This window comes from Centruroides vittatus, unplaced genomic scaffold (assembly GCF_030686945.1).
Source record: "Centruroides vittatus isolate TY-2023 unplaced genomic scaffold, ASM3068694v2 contig_1033, whole genome shotgun sequence".
NCBI lineage: Eukaryota > Metazoa > Arthropoda > Arachnida > Scorpiones > Buthidae > Centruroides > Centruroides vittatus.
The window spans coordinates 194,820-218,635 of NW_027120671.1; the positions used below are offsets into that span (position 1 = coordinate 194,820).

Below are 23,816 nucleotides of genomic sequence, written 5' to 3' on the forward strand. Positions count from 1 at the left end.
GTTCTGTAATGTTTACTTGTATAGCCTGTAAATTAATAGGCAAAAAGTTAATTAATATAAAATTACACTTAATATTTACAAAATTACGATACTATCCTTGTATAGATGCACTATAAAAGTCAATTTTCTTGCTATTGATAACTGTAACACGAGCATAGGAATCGACTGTACTTTGCCTTGTAATTTATACTAATGATAACTATTATGCAAAGAACAGATACTTTAGAAATAAAAAAAAGCGCATAAAAAAGTTCAATCACGTATGATTAGTTTAATTTAATTTTCTAAATTATACGTGGAAATTACGTTTAATCTCACGCAATTATATTGCTATTAGCATTAATTAGCATTAGTAATCTAACTAATGAGTATAGTTAGCTTGTACAGTAGAGTATCGATTATCCTTTATAAAAAAAATGGATATTTTATACTTCAAAAAAATATATTTTTATCAATTGTTTTCATTTTAGTACAATAGAAATTCTCTGTATTATATTTAAAACTGTATACATTATATAACATAGTAAGAATGACATTTTATATTTAGGATAACACGAAGTGTCAAAAGAGAGATTTAAAATTTGATTTTCGTGTTTTGATTTTAATCAAATTGCAGAAAAAACAGAAAGCAATATAGCAGAAATCTTTCACTGTTTTAAATTTTATAACTTTTTAAATCAATTTTAAAATAAATAATAAAAATTCGCTCATAAATTTGTAAAAAAAAAATTAAAATAAGAGGACAAGTATTGTCTTCTTTTCAATTCAATTATTAAAATAAAATTAAAAAGGTGATGATAATTTGAAAAAAATTTTATTCATATATTACACCCCTTTTAACAAGGAAAATATTGAAATAAACTTTATAAATTTCAATAATAGAATTTTCAGTTTAATTAAACTATGAAAACAAATTTTTTAAAACTTTTTATAATAATAATAATAATAATTTTTATTTCTTTTACAATTTTTTTTAATATATTTATTTCCATAATCCTTTATGAAAGATTCATCAACATAAATTTGCATAATTTAAATAAAAAAGAAAGAAATTTTAAACTGAACAATTAAAGTTTTATTTTTCACATTTGATGATAAAAAAATTCATATTTTTAGTTTTTTATTTTTATGAATTTTTTTTTAATTTTAAAGCAGCACGTAAAGTAATTAAAATGAATAAAGTAATATTTGAAAAGTTATTGTTTTCTGAAGTGTTAATATATGGTGAAAGAGAATAGGATTCGTGTTTCACTCCTTTTTTTTTTTAATTTTTTAATTTTTATTTTCTCATTTATTACATTATTTTTATTTTATTCTTTTAATTTCTCATTGTTTTAAAATAAAGAAAAAAAATAAGTTTATTCTGTGATTAAATCGTAATATTTTATTTAAAAAATTTCATCAAAATAATTGATTTTTCTCTTAAAACTTATTAATTTTTTTAAATTTATTTTCCATTAACAGAAACGGAAAGATTAAAAATATATTTGGCAAAAATGTAAAAAAATTCGGCAAAATTCGTTGCCGAATTTTTTAATTTTATATAATAATTAATTAAATCTGAAAAAACTTACTTTATTATATTATTATTATTATTTATTTATTTAAGTAACAAAATTTAATTTTATAAAAATAAATCTAAACATTTCACTTCTCCTTTAAAAAAAATGTTATTAAAAAAATAAATATAATTAAAGAAAATAATTATAATTAATTTAAGAAATTTTAACATTTGCAATTATTTTAAAAATTTTCATATAAAAATTTTTGAATTTATTTACTTCAATTTGTTTTTTTTTTAATTGAAACGTAATAAAAAGTAAATTTAAAAGCTTAATAAATAAATTTTGACCTTTTTAAACTTATATAAAAAGAATAAAACTAATTAAAGGTACATTTGTAATGTGGTATTTTATTTTATTTTGTTTTTTTTTAAATATAATTAACTTGAATTTGTTTGGTTGCTTTCTCATTAAAAAGATAAAAATAAAGTAAAATAATTAATAAAAAAATTTAATAAAAACGTAAAAAGTAATTAAAATTAATCAAAATAATGTTGTTTAATAAATTATGTTTTCTGTTTATATAATAAACTTTTATGAACTTTCATCGCATTAAAAAAAAATATATATATATATATACTTGTATAATTAATAAAGTTTTCGTTTTTTCATTAAAATAAAATCAAGTTTATAGAAATCTTTTTTTTTTATTATAAAAATTAAAAGAATTTTTATTGATTTAAAAAATTAAAACGTAATCTTTATAATTGTATTTAATTTTTTAAGAAATTTAATTGATGTTTAAAGGTAAATTGTATGAAAATAATTATCATTTCATTGTTTTAAGAAAAAGAAATCTCCCGAAAATGGCCGGATGTACTCCGCAAAATTTAAATTTAAATTGTTAATTTAACTTTGAAATGTATAATGGAGGTAAAACCATTGATAAAGGTAGTAAATAGCTCTCTTGATGGCTATACCAATCACTATAGACGAACGACGAGTAAGATGAATGGTAAGTTGGTGAGACAGCCCAGTTGTAGTTTCCTATCTCCACCAAATACTTCCATAAAGGACAAGTTTCAAAAGAAATATTGGTCAATAAGCTTGAATGTAGATTCGTTGTTCATCTGAGTTGAAAATTATCGCATAATTATGCAGCTAAATGGGATGTTTGCAACTGATTAATGTGCCAAACCAACATTTCTATTATATTTCTAACAGTTAAAGTTCTTAAATGACTCAAAAGTATGATTTATATTAAATGATGACCGTAAATACTAAAGTGTGCAAGCCAAGAATTTAAAAACGAAGAAAAGATCGTTAAAAATAGTTTAGATTTCCGAATTTGAATTAAAACTTTTGTTTCGTATTTTCTCTCTTTTAATGTTTCTCATTTGCCTGTTTCGGTTTAATTTTATTATGTTTAAGAAAATGGCTTATAAATGTAATAATTTTATGAATATTTACCGAAAGTTTTATATATTTTACACTTATTACTTTCAGTTAAGTTAGCAGGAAAATTTATGTCCCAAGCTGCAAAAGTTAAATACAGGAGTTGAATGGTTAAATGTATCTGTAAAATTGGCCAAATTTAAATAAAATAAACGAGATTTAAATTTAGAAGAAATGAAATCAAATTTCTCGGATAGTATCCGATAGCGAAACGATGAAAATTCATTACGTGGAATTTCGACAAATGCAAATCTGACCGTTTATATCGTACCATATAGAATTAGATTTACAGAATTGACATAGTGACGAATTAATTAGAAAATTAATTAAATTTGTCTAGCTATTAATCGAATTTAGTCGCAAATTTACCTATTCGTACGAACTTAAAGACTTATTTGTTTACAATCGATAAAATAAAAGATTAATTTTCCTAACTTGAAATCCCATAATAAACTACAAATCTGATTTTCAGGTATGAAACTAAAGATTCGAGATCATTATCACGCTCATCGACTTTCATTTTGGCTGCATCTTATTCCCGGTCTTCATCGTCCTGGAGAAGGTTCAGTTCCTCCACATCATCATCATTTGGCGGAGACAGAAGTCGTGGATTCGTCTACAATCATAACTGAGACTACTACTTCTACAGGGTCTAGTTTGACTGATTCAACTCTAGAAACTTCTACCGTTGGTTTAAATTTCACTCAACTTCCTGAAATCTCTGATACCACTATAAAAATGGAAGAACTGACCAACACTTCAGTGCCGATGGCATTACCTTCTAGTGGTTATTCGACAGCACTGAGTGTCACAATTGCAGTCGGTTGTTCTTTACTTATTCTGAATGTTCTCATCTTTTCTGGAATCTACTACCAAAGGGATAAGAAGTCTTCCTTGAAGAAACGTAACTGTATGGTAAGAGAATTCTTATTTATTTTGATAATATACTTAAAAATAATAAACGACGTATATTTGAAGAATTTAGACATTCGATAATAATACAATTGTGTGAAGGACAAAGTAAATGGAAATCAATAGGATGTTCAGCAATGTTAACGGGTTTCGATTTCTACCAAGTAATTCAATATTCCCCTTTTAAGGCTATTATGCGTGTCAAACACACTTCAAACACGAACTAATCTTCTTATGCTAACATCTTTCAAAATTCCGAAAATGTTTAATGATTTCTGTTCGAAAGCGGAATAACGACTTTCAAATACTTCGCTAAGTATTTATTGCTAAAAATTGTTTTAAAACGGGGTCAAGTCTCTAGAATATTTAAACTTCCAAATCGATAAGTAAATAAAACAATTTTTCCTGTTCTACAACAAGTATTTATATTTTAAAATACAAACAATTCATCTTTTAGTCGAATAAATTGCAGGAATTAATAATTTAAGTTGTTTAAAATATTAAAAACCTGAAATATATTTTGTTCTTAACATTAAACACGAAGGAACATTTTTGTAAATAAACTTTTAAAAACCTTACTGAAACAATCGCTCATTGATTGTTTTAATCTTTAAGTAGATTTACCTTTTCTTTCTTTAATTCTTATCATGATTTTCTTACATTAAACAAAAGAAAATAATAGCCTTTAGCAAATTTTAACATAATTAAATAGATCTGGTTTGTCGCTAGTTCTTATAACGAGTTTTATATTTATAAATGTTTCTAAAGAAATATAATCTGCATTAAAAAAAAAGCAGAGACGTAATTTGCCTTCCAGATAGAATGATTTACTACATCGAATAATATTTCATGTAAAAATTGCGTTTGGAAGAGATATAATTAAAAACAAAAATAGATATTTCCAATATGGCATGGATCATATACGACATTTTTAAATTTCCCCTAAATACTGTAATGTCTTGTATTTTGAAAGTTTTATCATTCATTCTGTCAAAGTAGCAGACATCTTGTGTCTTGGATGTTTGCCCCGCATCACTTATTTCTCTGGTCACATCATTTGTCTTTTTGATTGATGAAGCTGTTGATAGCGGTACTGTAATTGCTTCAACGCATATTCTCTGTTGTGAAGAGTTTCCAACTTGATATGGGAAATTTGTTTTAAATAGGCTTGAAAATCCTTCAAGTGACTACCGACTTAAACTTTAAGTACAACATTGACGTTACAAATGAACTCGTTTATTAGAAAAACTAAAGTTGTAAATAAAAAATGAGGTTTGTTACTCAATAAAAAAGAAAAAGAAGAAAAAAAAGGTAAGAACAGAAAAAATTTCGGGTAAAACAAAGAGCTGTAGCATGTTCTTTTGTTTATAACGAAAACTTGATTGCTATTGGTTCGTTCAAATTCAAATTCCCCAATAAGAAATCGTCTTAATATAATGCAACTCCTTATTAGATAGTTTGAATTTAAATATTATATTATTATTTTTATCTATATATACACAATATTAAAATCTCAAAAATGTATTTTAAATTTATAAAAAAAATTAAAAATTTAAAAATTAATTTACTTAAATTTAAGTAAAATAATTTTGTATATTTAAAAACAGCAAACGACTATGAAGTATTTTTTTTTCGTTCAACGCTTTTAATATATTAAAATTAAAGTTTGCTAGTAAATAAATTATAAAATAATATTAGTTCTAGCTTTATATTTTTCATCCATGTTCATTGAATTTTTAAAATTAATTTACATGCCATAATTTACTTTTTTTTAACTTGTATAAAAATTCAACATTATAAAAATGCTGGATATGTAACCTGTATATAAAGTTTGACAGCGATTTTTTAATATAATTAATTAATTTAAATTTACCAATAGGAAGTATTTACACAAGGTAATAAAAATTTAATAACAAAATTAAAATTAAGTTACTTCCACATAAAAATGTTATATCGTCATAAAATTTTAAAATATCGTATGTCTATAAGAAAAATCCTAATTAAATTCACTAAAGTAATATATATATTTTTTAATATTTGTGTTTTTTATGTAAATAAAAAACTTCTTCCTTGTATACAATCTTTTGTGTTGATTAGTTAATTCAAATTTAAAATTAACCAATGAGCTTTAAGATATTTAATTTAACCGTTAGAAATTATTTTTAACCGTTATTATTTTAATTTAACCGTTAAAAAATTAATTTTTTTTCATTAGGAAAGATTCTTATAACAGGATATTAAGCTAAAATCTAATTACATTCAATCAATAAATTAATATTTTTTTAAATGCCTTTACGAAAATAAAGCGTTAAAAAAAGAAAATAAAAAAAAATCTTTAGCGTTGATTAGTCAATTCAAATTTCAAACTGACCAATAATCTTTAAAGATATTCAAGCGCTGAAAATTAACGACATCTTCTTTGTTAAGAGAGCGTTATAACGGGGTAGCGAGTTAAGAAAAGTTAATTTGATACTGTAAGAGAATATTGTTTTAATAAGTTTTACAACCCTACATTAAGGTAGTTGCTGGCTTGATAAGAGTTGTCAGAAAGGAAGACGCTTTATTACTTGCAATAAATCATGCGATGCATCAAGTTAATTTACTTACGCTGAAATCCGCCACTGAGGTTAATGTTGTCATCGCCATCATAACTGCAAAAGATGTTCTTGTTAATTGGACACGTTTCCTCTTCTCTGGATATTCTGGCGTCATATTTGTCATAATGCCCAGTTTTCAGTCATTCTACCGAGTCTCATTCAATATATATATATATATATACATCCGAAAACTATAGCCGAAGAAGAAGAAGAAAAGAGGGAGAGTTATAATCAAAAGATAGAATATTTTCATAAATATTAGAATTAAATCTAGTAAATGATCTCAGTAAGAATTTTTCTGTCTAAAATATAATAGATAAATGGTCGTTTTTACGGTCGCAAAATCTCATTTTATACTTCCAAACTTTAATCAATATTATTTGATTGTAACGTTTTATTCTTTCGAAAAGTGATTTTATCATTTGAAAATTTATGTTCAACTGTTATCATCAATGGAAAAAGATAAAAATTTCGATCCATTCTAATACATTTTGTTCCATTCTCATAAAGATAGACTTTTATGTACTTTAATTTCGATTCTTTATATTGGATGTTGCGATAACAGGATTTTTACAAATCGAGGTTAGAATTTCTATTTTTAAAAACGATCTGCTTTAAACGTATTTCTTTATAATATATACAGTATATATATAATTAAATAACTCAGTGATCGATTAAATCATATATTTTTACATTATAATGATTTATTTTTACCTTATATTAAGTAGCAGAATGTTGAACTCAATAGGAATAATTTGTAATTATTTACATATTTACGGGAATTATTAATTATAATTTTAGTAAATTTACAATTATAGAATATGTAGATTCTGTATACAGTCGAACTTCGACTTTTGAGGATTTGATTATTCGCGAATTTACTATTAATAATAATTAAATGGAATTTTTTTGAGTTTCGCCGGTTTACTGTGGAAAATTTGTAGACGTGAGTAAACTAGAAAATGTAATAAATCTAAAAACATGTTTATTAAGTCATAAATACATAAAATAAATTAATAAAACGTATATTTTATTATTTATTATCATAAATATACACACAGACCAGTAGTGTATGATATTAGAAGGGTGCCAGATGTAGAATGTGAAAACCTACATACCGTGCGGATATCTTGTACCTTATGGATGTAACCACTACAGCTGTGGATGATATAGCTTATTGTATATACATGTGTATAAGTGCATTTGACACATTGAAATATATTTTTTATGTAAGGTTTGTTTACTTGATTTTTTTTTTTCATTTTGGATAAAGGGGCCTGGTTACTGTACTGACACAGGTGCCAGTGGCTTCACTCACATATTTTTCTGTGTAATTTATCTCACGTTTCTCTCAACTTTTATAACTTAAACTAAATAATAAAACATAGTACCATATTGAATATAAGATGTTTGTAAACTTTAATAATTGTCTGCTATCTAAATATAGCATGTGTATCACAATGTACTGTACCTGTACTGTATTCCACGTGTATCACATCACACACTACCTGTACTGTATTGACTCTTTCCTTTTTTGCTCTTTTCACCCTGTGGGCATTAAAAGGGCTCTCTCTTTCTCTCTTTCTCTGTGTATGTGTGTTAGCTTATATTGTTGATACAGTAATTTTAAATTTATAAAACATACCGTTGCTGTACTTTTTTGTATCTTAAATTGGGTCAACAGTGTTAAGAGTTAAGGTCCAAACTCTTAATACCGGTGTTAGATTGATGGATCCAAAGATATTCGCTCCTACTTTCACAGAGGTGCTGCACTTCTAACCTCCACTAATATGTAACCTAATTTGAATTTGTGTATTATTGTTAATTATTAAGCAATATACTGTAAATAACTTTACACAGAATTGATTTTACAAATTAGAATAATTTTATAACTATTCTATATACTAATTAAATATGATTATAATTCCACTATAATATTAAATAATTACAACATTTAAATATGAGGAATTTTTATAATTATCCATATTTAAATATTAAATTAAATTTAATGAAATATACAATTTTGTAGATTATTTATAATTTTATTTTAAAGAATTAATTGATTTTACAGGCATTATGTAAAGTAATGTTTAGTGATAGGCGTGGTATTTATATTTTGATAAATATTGACATTAGACATTAATATTTTGGTAGTATTTTTTTTCTTATTTCTTGCTTTCTCGTTGAACCTATTCATGTCATATTGGCAATAGGAATATGTGATATACTGAGAATACAAGTAACCATCAAGATAATATTTGTCACTGCATTTGACATACTTAGAAAGCAGAAACAAAAAAGAAGAAAAAAGTAAAAAGGTAAAGAAAAATATTTGAAAAGAAACGAGGTTGAGAATATAAAACAAGTCTTTATCTATAAAATAAAATTTTGCGGATTCAATTGTATCACGTAATAAATTTTTGTTTGATATACAAAAGTTAGAAAATATAAATCAATGTTTTCCCAAGCGAATTTAACGACACTTATAAAGAATAAAATTAGAGATAAAACGAGTTTTGAAAATAGATAGGAGTCATCGAAGCAAACTTGATGAAAATTTAACAGCAGAGTTGAAGTATATCTCTTGATTAAAGCTAGATAATACTTTGTATATCGCGAAAAACAACACAGACATTAAATCTTTTCGAAGAGAGACGACAAGAGATAAGATCATTCTTACGCAAATGTGGGATAATTAATTACTAAAATCCAAATACGGATAATGATAACATAATTACGAAAGTGAAACCAGCCATAAAAACCTTGTCAAATAGTTTCTTTAATAAGGAAAGCAGCTACACTCTCAAGATAATGATAGAGGTGTTACCTTACGAAGACACGTTTTACTTGACAAGAACAAAATTCGATCTGTGGCTCAAGACAAATTGATGATAAAAGGAAATGCTTTTAGCTTCTATCTTAATGTTTTGTGAAGGAGACATAATATTGCAGAGAAAGAATGAAATGCACTCTGGATAAGTGTGCTTACTCTAGAACGTTCCACAATTTTCACCCAAAGGCGTTTTTTATTCTGATTAAATTATAGTGGAATTTATTATAAACTTACATAAAAATAATCACGGTTTAAAATTTTATTTTATGCAAAATTTCTGACAATTATAACAAATGTTTATCTTTAATTGCAAATTCGTTGCAACGATCGATACGCTGCAACTTAACCCTCACGGTTATCAAATAAAAAATTGAGAAACAATTTAAATCTATGTACCATAAATTATTTCTATATTAAATTATAAAAAATTATTATCCTAAATTTAGATAATACAATAAAATGGAGCATATTTATAAAAATAAAAAGGAATGAAAATAATATTAATAGTGTAAAAGGACAGAAATGAAGATGTTTCTAGCGCTTACACTTAAATAAAATACCGGAAGTTTCACGTTTCAAATGAGAATATCTGCGATAAATGCATAAAGAAAACTCCATTATAAATGAATACAACAATTCAATATTGTTTTATGATATCACTACGTATTTTATTGTCAGACGGACTATAATTAGCCAGTGTTTTATATATAATAAATACAGTTAGCAAGTAAATAGCCTACTATTCCAATCTTACATTAATAATTTTTATGATGAAGTTAAATTCCTAGCACCAACATTACCAATTGTTGATAGAGATATTACAAATTAACAACTAAGTTGTAAGCGGTACCGGTGCATTAACCATTTTAATAATGCTATAATATCATTAATGTACTTAGTACTAATGATGCGACTATATATATATATGTATACAGTTTATATATATATACATAGGCCTTATATATATATATAATTGGAGTTGCTAATGATAATTTCTACAAAGGATTAGAAATTATGAGCCATATCCTACATTAACCTTTAAGGGCGAATATATGACCATTTCTTTTAATTTGGTATTATGATTTAAGCGATTTATTAACTATTAAGGGAATAAAATCGAAGAATTTTATTAGAATTATTTATAAACAGTCAAGAGAATATTCCTTAATCAAGTGTTAAATAGGAAAAGTGTCAGATAAATGGCTAATTTGAGCTTTAAAGACGATATTGTTACCGTTTAATTGCTAAGCTATCAAAATAGAATAATGGTTTGTTACATTTATAGCTAATAGTGTTGAATAACCTATTAAATATTGGGAAGAATTAAACGTTAGAGACTCGTCAAAGAATTCACGAATTAAATTTTAATCTGTTATCTTACAACAATAACTATTGTTTATTGCTAAATACAATCTTTTTCTCATGAATTTAAATAGTAGGGGGAAAAATGATAATTTAAAATAATTTTTTTATGCTAAATTGTCTCTCTTAATCCTTAATAAACGTATGTAAAGGCGATAGATATATAAAGAGGTCTGCATCGATGTGTTTAATGTCTTCATATGAAAAGAAAAAAAAAATATTATTTTTACTTTATAGATTTCGAAGGAAAAATAAATAATAGACTTAAAATGGAACCCAAAACACATTAAGGATTGTCGTTAATGGAAGAATTTTTTGAAAGTAACTCCAGAATATTCTCTTCTGTTTATGGTTTTTTATTCGTATGTTCAGCTCTTACAGATTATTATGGTTAGGAAAAAGTAGAAAAAAACATATCTTTGTGAAAAAAACCCTCCCTTTTTTCTTCTTATTTTTTTAAACATGCAAATTTCGAAATGTTTTTCGGTTTTACAATATAGAAAATTATATAATAGACCCAGTAGATATGCGAAAATATAGGTTAGATATCCGGTTTTGCATTAGCAATATGAACAGGAAGAATATAATCAAGAATTTTAGTAAGTTTAAAGGCTTCTATTTTATTATTTGCTAATCTTTTTGAAATGTATAATTCCGTTGTATCTACAGAAAATATTTGAATAATTTCGTGTAAATCCGAGAGATTTAAATTATTAATGTTTATCGTATTCAAGTAAACGAACCTCAGTGTAGTTGATTAAGCAGAAACGTTTTAATTTGCTACATATTAATCTAAATATACTTTAGTAAATTAAAAGGTTAAAAATAAATAAATAATAAACAAATGGTTATATAATTCGATAACATTGCATTAACGCGATAAAGATTAATAATAAATTTCCAGTTTGTGGATTTGCCATCTTTATCATTCTTGTGATGTCCACACGAACAAATCTTTAATTTTCTAATAAATATATCGATCTAAAACACTAGCGCAACCTAAACCGTTTGTTTAAGTACAGTTTGTTTGTATAAAAATTTATTACAACTATTTCTCATGACCAAGCGACTGGTCATTAGAATCACCTCATTGTATTTGAATTGTTTGAAGGTAAACTAGACAGTTAGGATGAAGAGTAGTCAATGGATTCTCACCCGTAATCAACTTATTGGCCGAATACTGACACTCCTGAACCATTATTAAACTGTAGAAATGATAGATGCTGTTAGGAGATGTCTAGTACATTTACCAAAGAGGTTAGCTTTTACTACATTCGCTTTAATTCTACCGAAAATTTAAGATTAAACACGACGAGTTCTTTTGATTCCTTTAAATTTATCACATCAATTAGATAAAAGTCTATTGAAAACAAATGCTATAGATCTTATTTGTTTTAACAAATTAAATTAGTTTTGTTTGTATCTTTTCTTTTGTTTACATACTCGGCTCTTTATTATTTATAAAATGGCCACTTATTCGATTGTTATAAATGTTTGAGAATGATACTGTTCGACAATGGTTTATGATCGATTTTTCAAAAATAGAAAAATTAATTCTCGTTTATTATTTTTAATATATAATCTGGCTAAGTTATTTCCTAACAATCTACCTCGTGTCAGTTAATGATATTCATTAAGAAAAATTCTATTATGAAAATAAATTGGATTTCTTCGATTTGTAATGTTCTTTAGTTCTGTGTATACAAGAGAAGTGAAGGATGTTTTTCACCTTTATGTAAATATAAGATAATTGTATGTATTATAATGGAGTTGTAAATTCAGTTTTTATTAAGTGAATATTTGTCATAGATTAAAATTGTCTAGGGATTAAAAAAAGCAATTTTTGTGTAATTTTCATAGCTTGAAAGCAAACTTTTGTGAAAATTTTTAGATAGCGTGTCCAAAAGTCTGTAGAATGTTAAAGAAGGTAAAGGACAATGTGTCCACCAAGGCACCGTAGAGATAAGCGATAATTCAATTATCTCTTTTATAAAAATACTGAAAAAAAGGAGTTCATCAGAGTACACCTAAAATTCAATTAAAGAGAAGGGAATCGATAACAATTCAAGAATAAAGTAGCAGTTAAGAAAATCTGAAATAGAGATGCTAGAATATATTATATAAAGATAGTTTTCTGAAGAAGGATTTTAGAGTTGTGCAAGGATTTACAGTTAAACCAGTGAATAAAGATACACGTAATCCTCCAGGAACGAACAGAAATTACAACACATTCTTTGCTTGTTCCTAACTTTTGATTTATCCAGCTGACGTTTCTGATCTAAGAGAACCGTGAAAAGCTGTTGAAAACCAAACTGGCAAATGATCCGTAAAATCTCTCAGAAAGCACCATTATAACATCCAAGGTTTCTTACGAGATGATTATATTGAATGGGACATTACATCCTGCTACGGATTATACACGGTTATAAAGAGTAAACTTTACTTACAAAAACTTATTTTATTTTTTTTTTATCTGTAAAACTTGATAATTTCATTTTTAAATTTAATTGAAAATTTATATCTGATGTAACACGAGTGATGAGATTATTGTAACTGTATCACTTCGTAACCGATATCATTTTAATGCGTGAAAATCGACACACACATATTCATTAAAGCTCGCTTATTAGGATATGCACATATATATTGTGTATATATATATATATACTTATCCCCTCTTTTCTTAGAATAATATTTTAGATTCTAGTCCTCTAAACGGTGTCAGTCGGATGTGCTACTTCTTTTTTTATAGTGCAAGATTTACAACACAATAAAGTATGATGCAGAATGATCCAGAGGGGTTGAAAATGCTAGAGGAGAATTTCACTTGTAGGATAAGAAAACTTTGTAAAAATCCAACTTGAACTTGTCCATATATTTTGAAATATGAGATCTTTCGAATTTGATTCAAAACTCCAGAGATAAATGCTTTTTATTTATTTATTTATTTTTTTAGAACATTTTTATATCTGTATTAATTCTAAAAAAATAATTTTTATGTAGTATTTTGTACGCACATTATTAAAAAATATATTTAAAATTTAATAAATTTATTTTTTCCTAAATATTTATTCTGTTTTTATAATTTACATTTGTCATAAAATGCAATTTTTCCGATACTTTTTTATTTGTTTTTCCTTTAAACAATTTTTATTATCCAATTACATTAAATTTTCAACTGTTATAGCTTTGTATTGCTATAAAAAATCAAGAAGTAAGAACATTAAAAAAAATGTAGACGTTCAATTTAGAGAATTTAATTTTTTTGAAGTAATTCTAACGTCTGCAATAAGCTGACATATTATTAAAATATATATATATATATTTATATAATTGAAAGTGCTAAGTAAATTTTCGAAGTAATTCTTAAAATTACATATAACTTCATTACTAACATTTCTTCAAATGGAAACATCTTTCAGAAATTGCAATAAAGAAGAAGAACTGTTGAAAAACTTACCAACAAGGTATTTGTTTGGGAGGTCAGCAGATGTTTTCTAAAGAAATGTCGGTTGAATGTATTCAGTTTTCTAAAAGTTTTTGAATTAAAAAAAAAGAACATCAAAAACTAAAACATTTGTTTGATTTTTCTATACGAGTAATATTTTTTGTTATTAATCAGTAAAGAAAATTGTCCTCCTTCGATTTTAAACGTTACATGGCTGGAAAAACCAATTAAAAACCTGATATTCTATTTTATAAATGAACTGCATTATAATCATTGTTAGTGAATACATTTAGGGGGAAAAATAAATAAATAAATTGAATTTTGAGTACGAAAAACAAAATTTACTATTGGATGACCAGTCTAATTGGAAATATTTTCGAGACGTTTTCCATTGAAGATCACTCGACCAATATTTGAATGGGAGGAAGGAAACGAAGGAATAAGCAAAAGTAAACTACAAGAGCCACTTTAATGAAGATTTGTAATATATATATATATATATATATAATCTTTTTATTTAGAAATTATTTATTCGCATGAAAAATTAAAACACGATCGATTTATTCGTGTTTTTCTTTATTTTTCTAGGGTTATTACGTTATTATCAAAATCGCTCTACCTAAGGAAGCTCACGTTTTCCAATGATTCAGATTAACGTTTAAAATTCCGTGCTCTATGAATAATTTAATTCTATTATGCATATCTCTTTCTTTAAAAATATATATATATATATATATTGGTTGTTTAGCATAAATAAAGTACAAATAAGAAAATAGCTAAAACGTATTTTTGAATTCTATTCAACTTTCTAGTGGAAGAAAGATTTTAATGTATCATGTTGTGAAATTCAAGACATGAAGTGTCCCCGGATACGTGTCTTGTGACATAAAGAATATATATCTGTATAATTTATGGAAAATTTGTGCGAACTACCATTATGTTACGAATATACTTCACATTTCGAATGCAAATCTCAAACTTGTAACCAGCTATGTCCGAGGTAGTCGAATGATCGGTACTTTAATAAATCTAAGGATGTAAGTTAAGCTCTTGAATAGATCTTATCGAATTTTTAATATAATATATCCTGTATTTTTTCAAAAAAATAAATTGTTTTATTTTATGCTAAAATCTTCCTTTTTAACTGCTAATTTATGCGTAATGCGTAATCAAATATCTGTATGAATTTTATCATTTAAATTATTATATGAATTTATTTTTAGAAGTTTGGTAAATATTTACCATAAAACTCTAATAACTAAAGTGTTTACTTCTTTAATAGATTTATTAAATTTTAAAAGCTTTTATTATGAAAAATTTGAAAAATAAATAAATTTATTAAAATTCAGCTTTTCTATTTTAAGAACTTCATCTTTAGTTTGATTAAAAATTTATAATATTTTATAATTATTAATAATTATAATAACTATAAGATTATGTTTTGATGTGAAATATTATTGTGATTATTGTTATAAATACTGCAATGATAACATTAATATAATTAATATCATAATTGTACTAATATTATAATTATAATATTAATATAGCACTATAATTAAAATTCTAATTAGATATTCAAAATGAACTGTTATTAGTTACTTTATATCTTAAAAGATGATAAAAATTAAGTATAAAAAGCTGATATGAACATAGGTAGTTCTTTGCTTCATACAGAAATTATCAGTTCTAAAAGATTTCAGCGGAAATTGATTGGAAGCATTATTTCTGCAACAGTGATTGGTTAGAAAGGAAAAAATAGGTGGAGATATGTCCAAACCACCTATTTTTCTTATTTGAAGCGTTAATTCTGTAACATTATTGGCTAGAAAAGAAAAAAATAGGCGGAGATACGCCTAAATTGCCTATTTTTCTTACTTCAACTAACAGTTATCAAGCTAAATTATATCTCCATTCAAATCTAAAATAAAATTATTATTTTTTAAAATTAATTTGTCTACTCTACCATTTTTTTAATATTATTGCATTTACTTACGATTCACTGATTTATCCTTTTTAAAAATTTCCATTATAATTATTATTTTTTTTTTTTAAATCAATTTTCTATCAGTTAAAGCATAAAAATTAATTATTCAATTCATATTTTATCTTTAATATATATATTTTTTTAATTATACAGGAAACGAGATTTTTGGATTTTATTGAGTCAGCAATGATAATCACAGTCATCAAGTTATCAAATTTCGGTATTTTATGCCGTTTTCAATTCATCCAAACCAGTAAATCAATTATAGATAATTTCATTAAATCAATATTCCTTAATTGTGGATGATTATTTAAATTATAAATTTCAAAGGATTATTTTGATCATTAGATAACTCGAACATATGTTGCGAAACGACGCAGAAAATAGAGCTATTAATACCAAATTAATTAAATAAACTTTCTCTTTGATTTCATTTAATAAATTGCAGTTGTTGCTCATTTATAAATTAAATTTTTAGGAAAGAATTTCTCTCTCTCTCTCTTTTTTTTAAAATTTTATTTTATATTATTCTCATTATTATTATTATTTTCTTTTTCAAATGGTGCAACTAAAACTAAATTATTCTATTTTCGCTAAATACTTTATCCATTGAAAGTTGCTTAACGAGACTTTCCTTTACCATTGAAGTCATTGGGATTGCATTGGGACTACAGTTTGGGTCTCATCGCCTAAAGTGCGTTAGATACCTCATTTACTAATGAGGATGGTTCCTTTATTTCTTTTTTTTTTATTTGCTACCTTAGTTTAAATTAGAAAATACATTTGGGAAAAGGTTGATAACATCAAAGTTATCAAGAAAATTATTGTCTCTTCCCAAAAAGTCGAAGATAAAAAAAATTAAATAATAATTTATATCCTTGATGTACTTTACGAAACGAAGATCTTACGTCTTTCGTCTCTTAAAGTTTTTTTTTTCCTTTAGTAACATCAAAGCAAAAATGGAAATCATAAAAATAGTTTTAATCAACACCAGAGACGATCAATGTTAAAATTTGTCGTCGAATTTTTCTTCATTGATCTATTTATTCATCAAGAACTTTAATCATGCTATTTCTTAGACGAATTGAATCTGGTTAGATCGAGAAAATTAATTGAAACTTTAATCACTCGACAAAGAAACGGGCTCGCTTTAAAGTGTTTCATCCACTTATTGTTAACAAGGAAAAGGAATAAGAAAAGAACAGAAGAAGAAGAAAAAAATAATTTAAAAGACTAAATTACCAACAAAAATTGATGGCGTGTTTAATTATTGGTTAACATATAAAGTTAAAACGATAGGAAATTTGAAAATGAATTAGATATTCAATTTAAAATGACTCATTTATCACGTTTTGATGAAGTGTACTAAACTACTCTAATAAGTAATTTTGGATAATATTCAAAGCGAAATTTAGTTGGGTTTCTGTTTCGAATCATTTATTTTTCTCATTAATGTAAGCGGCGATTTGTCGAACAGACAACTTAGCACCAAGATTACTGTATCTAGTGGTTAAGTCACTGATGCATCTTTGTCCATCATCTGCCTTGACTGCAATATCGATCTGTCAAATATATGTGAAGCACCTTTAATTACTTCGAGTCACGTGGTTTAGTCAATACTTTAATGGCTGAAAGGAATCTTTGTCAATCTGTTTTTAAGAAATAGCCCGTTGCGATGACAGGAAACTGTGATTAATGCTCGCGATGAAAAGAGTTTGATAAAGTTCTTGCCCAATTTTAAATAATCAAAAATATAACCGAAATAAAATAAAAGAATAAAAATATTTTTAGAATAGAGATATTTTTCTTTATTGTTACGCTGGATTAGAAATAAGAAATATATATATATATATTAATAGTATGATCTTGCGGGAAACTACATCTACAGTATACAGTATATTACTGCATAGAATCATCATGTTGTTGTCTCCAATTTTATAAAAATACAGCTTAAACTATACATAAAAATCCTCCTGTATTTGAATTTACTGAAATTAATGCAGTTACTGTTTATTTTGTATACGATTTTGCTATTTTTGTTTAAATAAATTTTCATATTTTGATTTTTTTTGTATAATTTTCCCAGAGTGAAACTGATTTTTAATACCGAAATCAATACTGGTTTGTTTGGTTACATTCTTCTTAGTTAGGTTAAGGCTATGTAAGAAAAATCTTGAATCGATTTAGATTGTGTGTTAGAACCCGGTCAGATAGTGGTAGATTGGCTTGGGTTTTCCACGATCTTTTTAGATAGTTGGAAATTGGATTGATCTAAGATCTGGTTAGATAAGAATTGTTGGTTCTAGGCTTGTGTTAGATCTTCCCACATGTTTGTAGATTGAAGACTAGAATGTATTTGATCTGTTCGGAGAAAAGGTAGATTGGGTATCCTTAGATACAGTCAGGTGAACGAATATTAAGTTAGATTGTGTTTGATCAAATATAGATGTATATAAATCGATCGAGGTTGTCTTAAATCTGATCAAAATGGATGAGAGTAGTAGGCTGATTTAGATCAGACTGGCTTAAGTTATATTAATTTTGATCAGATGTTAATTTAAGCTAGTTACGCTGAGTTTGATCAGGTGATGCGCTGACGTTCTGTTGAATTAATTTGCGCTAGGTTAAATATTGATATTATTAAATACAGTTAAATGATTAATTAAGTTTCTTTATATTTTACAAAATTAGCCGAATTAAACAATTTATACAGCTCGATTTAGTTTCTATTATGTTATTATTGTTACAACGATATTCGATTGGAAAACTTCGATTGATTATTCTATTTATAGATATGTTAGTATCTCACCGACATTGATCATTACGTTGTCAATGAGATGATAATATTCGAAAAGAGATTAAGTTATATGATAAAATAATAATAAAATTCTAATTTTCAAACGATATTAAATTCGCGGAAGTTAATTAATTGTTTTAAGAAAATCTATTAAATTCGATTTATTATATTACGGAATGAGAATATAACATTTTCAAAAATGTAAGTAATACATCTTTAAAATGTCAATGATAACATTTCTCACATATTAATTTTCTTATTTGAATATCTTGTGAATTAAATACAGCAGTATATTAGATTATTGACAATGAAATCAATGATATGTTTATTAAATTACATTATCTTATTTCAAATTATATCCGAAGTAAAAGCAGTGGACTGGTTACATTCAGATATATCCTGAAAGTTTAATTAGCGAAATTGTCTTTTGTACCCAACTCTTTAGCAAGGAATCAAATTAATGTACGAAGATAATCTACATCTTTGTTCAATTACTTTTCAATAGCAATTTTTAGAAACTTCCTTTGATTATATTAACTTATAACACATCTCGTCACAACAGCAATATTTGTTTCGAAAAAGTTATAAATTAATTGTTAAGTAAGCTTACATATTAAATACATTACACTGATATTAAACAATTAGGATTTTAATTAATAATATTCATAACAGATCATTATTATTATTATCATTATAAATATTTTTATACATTAGCGTAACAGAGCAGATATTAGGGAGGACCGAATTAGAATCTACATCTACATTCACACCTGTACCGCTACTCCACAGTGGTACAGAGGAGTGTACGGGGTTTTTTCTTTATTTATTTACAAAGGTAAGAAGGATCTGGCACGCCGATCACTACTGGTAACACATTAGGTTTCTATAAGCATTATTATTTTGTTTCTTTTGTAAATAAATCTAAAAGAAATTTATAGATATAAAAATATATTCCAGAAAGAAAATGTAGTTTTTGTTTTCGTTATATTCTATTTATTTACTTTTAATTCGTAGTAATGCAATATATATATATATATATACCCTCTTTTAGTCTCTTGAATGTGTCTCCATTTATATATAGATATTTCTTTTATATCATTTTATACGAGTAAATTTACTTCTATTTTTAAATTAAAAAAAAGGAAAACAAAATTCAATTTTCGAAATTGATTATAACTTTTCCTATTTTCAATCCATGTAATAAAAATACATAAAAATGGAATCTTTTATTTTGAGTATTACAAAAGGCAGTATTGCTGTTTTCATGGCAACTGATATTTTGAGCATTCAGAAGAAAATTTTTCAAATATATAAAACTGAATTGGTACTTCATCCGAACTGGCAATATTGCGAAATCTTCACACTTGTTACACATTTCTTTACAAGAAAATCTCTTTTTTTTATTATTCTTCTTCCTCCTCTTTTTTTTTATTTTTCATTCCCGAACGAGATTGAAGTGAATATGTCTCTTACAGTTTCAAAAATCGAAAGAGATTGGTCTGAAATATCATACTGTATATCAGATCATAAAAGTATAATAATATTACTTGATTATTTTCTGTGTATTTTTCGGCTTGTCGATACGATTTAATAACAAAAGAAAAGAATCATAATCTTCGAAGAATATTCACAGTACACGTGTAGACATTTCTTTTTATCTAAAAGTTTTCAGCATGTTTTAAAACCTTAGAAACAATCTTAGGAAAATCGAAACCGAATTTTATATATATATATATATATATATATATATATATTTTATTCCTTTCTTTTTCTTACTTTCAATCCTTTCCAGTTCCCATATGACTACAGCTAAGTTAATTATTGGAAAAACACTCGAGTATAGAAGAAGTAAAGAAACTTTTCTAAGAATAGGACGAAATTCAAAATTCAAGTTATATTTGATAAATTTGAACAGAAATTAAACTTTTATATTTAAACAAAGTTTTATCCATTCGTTAATTTTTAAATTCTTTCGCCGAATATTACCATTATAAATTCAAAAATATTTTTATTTATTTAAATGAAACTTTTCAATTGGATAATTCATTACTTTACCAATTAAAATTTAATTAAATCTCTCATTAAAATGAATTATATAACAAGCAAAGAAATTTTTAATTTATAATAAATAATTAATTAAAATTAAATTTAATAAGAATTTATAGATGTTAATACTTAATTTTATATAAGAAAATTCATGCGAAACAACTGCATTTTTTTAAAAATTAAATTGCTGTTAAATTGCTTATAAAATTGATTTTTTTTTGTATATATTTTTTTATTTAAAAAAATATCGATTTTTAATTATAATATTTAAGTATTTAATTTGAAAGTTTTATCGGTTTTTTTTCCGCTTCTTCCCTTCTGTTTTGATGTAAAGTGATATTTGATTTAATGAATGGAATGGTTGATGTTGAAGAGAATGTAATAAAATGTTAAAATACCATTAGTAGATATAAAAAACAATTTATGCCGAGTTGAAAACACAAACGCGTTTTAAATAATGTTTTTATATAAAATTAAGATTTATAGTGAATACTTTTATGATTTTTTTTTTTCCATTTTAAAGTGTCTCTCAACTCCTCTTACACTACAGAAATCTTTTAATACGCTTGATATTAAGCTATTAAATATTTTCTTGAGGAAATTTTTAGAAGACATAATTATTCATACTTATTATCTACGTGTTTATGTTAAAGTGCTGCGAAGTAATTAATGAAACTATTAAATTTACTCTTGGTTAGTCACGTTGAATGTTATGCTTGTTTAATAAAGAAAATTCAGGATAGAATTTTGGTTAACAACAACAGTTTAGCACGATAATAAACTATTTAAAAGTTAAATATTTTCGTTATTGCTATTAAATTCGAAAATATTTTTGAAAATAAAAAAAAAAAAAAAAAATAGAAAAGGTTAACATTAGTACCATTTTTCGTCGATAGATGGTGAGACGTGTTTATTTTTAACAATTAAAATTTAAAAATTTAAATTCGACGTGTGTGACGTCACAGAAATCATTACCAATCAAGTAATTATACATGGCAGGGTTTTATATATATATATATATATATATATATATATTTTGTTTTTTCTTTTAAGGAGAATTAATTATTATTTAAATTAATATTTACCTAACGAATTAATTTACGTTTTTAACAGTTCGTTTCGTGAATATACTCTTGAGATTTTCTATTAAAAAATCATAGTCTTATATACATACATACATACATACATAGATAAAAAGGCACTGAGATTAATGTTCGTTCGTGTTCCTATGTTAAAATATTCTCAAGTGGCATATCTAAATTATTTTTCTGTTTATTCTTATCTAGAAGTTGATTTAAATATTTAATTCACAAAAATTTCTTAGTACAAGATAAATTAAATTATTTTTTAACTAGTTAAATAATTGATTTTTATACTCTAAAAGTAGATTAAATGAAATCAATAATAAAAGAAAAAAAATTAATAATCAAATTAGACTTTTTTTATAAATGGTCATTTTTTTATTATTAATTTAATAAAGCATTAACTTTTTAAATTATTATTTTAATTGTTTTAACTTTAGATATACATATTTAATTATTTAGTCTGCACTACTTTAAATGTTTAATTCCACTTATTTTATATATTTTTTTTAATCTGTGGAAAATTGTAAAATTATTGATTTTTATAACTAAATAACGATTTTTTATATAAATAATAATAAAAGATTATTTATATTATTATTATTATTATTATTATTTACAAAGATTTAAACTGACTTCAGTTTTAATTAATACAAAGTAAGCCCTATATAAGTAAAAAAAACTATATATATATACAAAAATATATTTTTTAAATAATATTTTCCGGATTAATGTTTAAATTCTATTTTTTTTTTTCTTTTCTTTTGAAATTTTTCTAATTCCTAATGGACTTTCTCATAATAAACTTTCCTATTTTTAAAACAAGGAAAGGATTAATGGGCAATGGAGTTTAAATTACAAATTGTATTTTCTCTCTCTTTTTTTTCCATCCGGTATTCTTCATTACTAGAAGCAAAAAGTGATTTTTCTCCCCCCCCCTCTCTCTCTTTTCTTTTACTAAATAAATCATACTCCTGTATACTTAAAATATATTAATTTATTTAAATGAAAGCATATTATTCAACAACGTAGTACTAATTAAGAGTTAGATCATAAAACAAGAAAAACATAAATATTTGAAAAAATATTCCCTCCAAGGAAACTTTCTTATAACGAAGAGGGTTTTTATGCATGTTTTTTGTGTGTAAAAACTAAATTAATCTCTGTAAGTGTTGTGATTTAAAAGTAAAAAAAAAAAAAAATATATATATATATATATATAAAAAAGTGTCGTGTAAAGCATGTAAATATACATTACTATTATATATTTTTTTCTTATTTTTCTTTTTGTGTAGAAAATATCACTTTGTGTACGATCAATCACTAAATAGCTTTCTCTCTTTAACCGAAAGAAATATAGAAAATGAATGATTTACCCTCAGTAAGCTGCCTTGTAATTTCAAGATTAGCTTTGTATACTATTGATTTTAATATCAGTTATATAAAACATATGTTTTTTTTTTAAATAAATATTTATTAATTAAAAAACTTTATCTTGATGCTCGAAGCTTTATATCGATTAAATTTTAATGAAAAATTAACATAATACACAAATATGTATTTTAATTATACAAAAAATACATTTAACAGAAGTCATTCTGTTATCTGGTGTTTTCAAATAACAATAGAATTTTTGTTATTTGAACAGGTTTATTTATTCTTTGCTATTGTTACTTTATAATAAAACTAATAATAATACAGCGAGTGTTTATTTATTTTATACTAAAAACATAATTAATAAATCAAAAAATAATATGTATTTTTAAATTTTGTTTTTTTAATTAAAATAATGATAATA

At 24.7% G+C, this 23,816-nt stretch overlaps 1 protein-coding gene across 1 annotated transcript in view; it reads left to right on the forward strand.

Annotated features, from left to right (window-relative positions):
- LOC136968399 (neuroligin-4, X-linked-like) overlaps positions 1–23,816 on the forward strand; it is a 64,847-nt gene that overhangs the window by 39,326 nt on the left and 1,705 nt on the right. Inside the window, exon 6 of the mRNA XM_067262418.1 lies at positions 3,430–3,872. Coding sequence (XP_067118519.1) covers positions 3,430–3,872 — 443 coding nt within the window. The remainder of the gene's footprint in view (positions 1–3,429; positions 3,873–23,816) is intronic.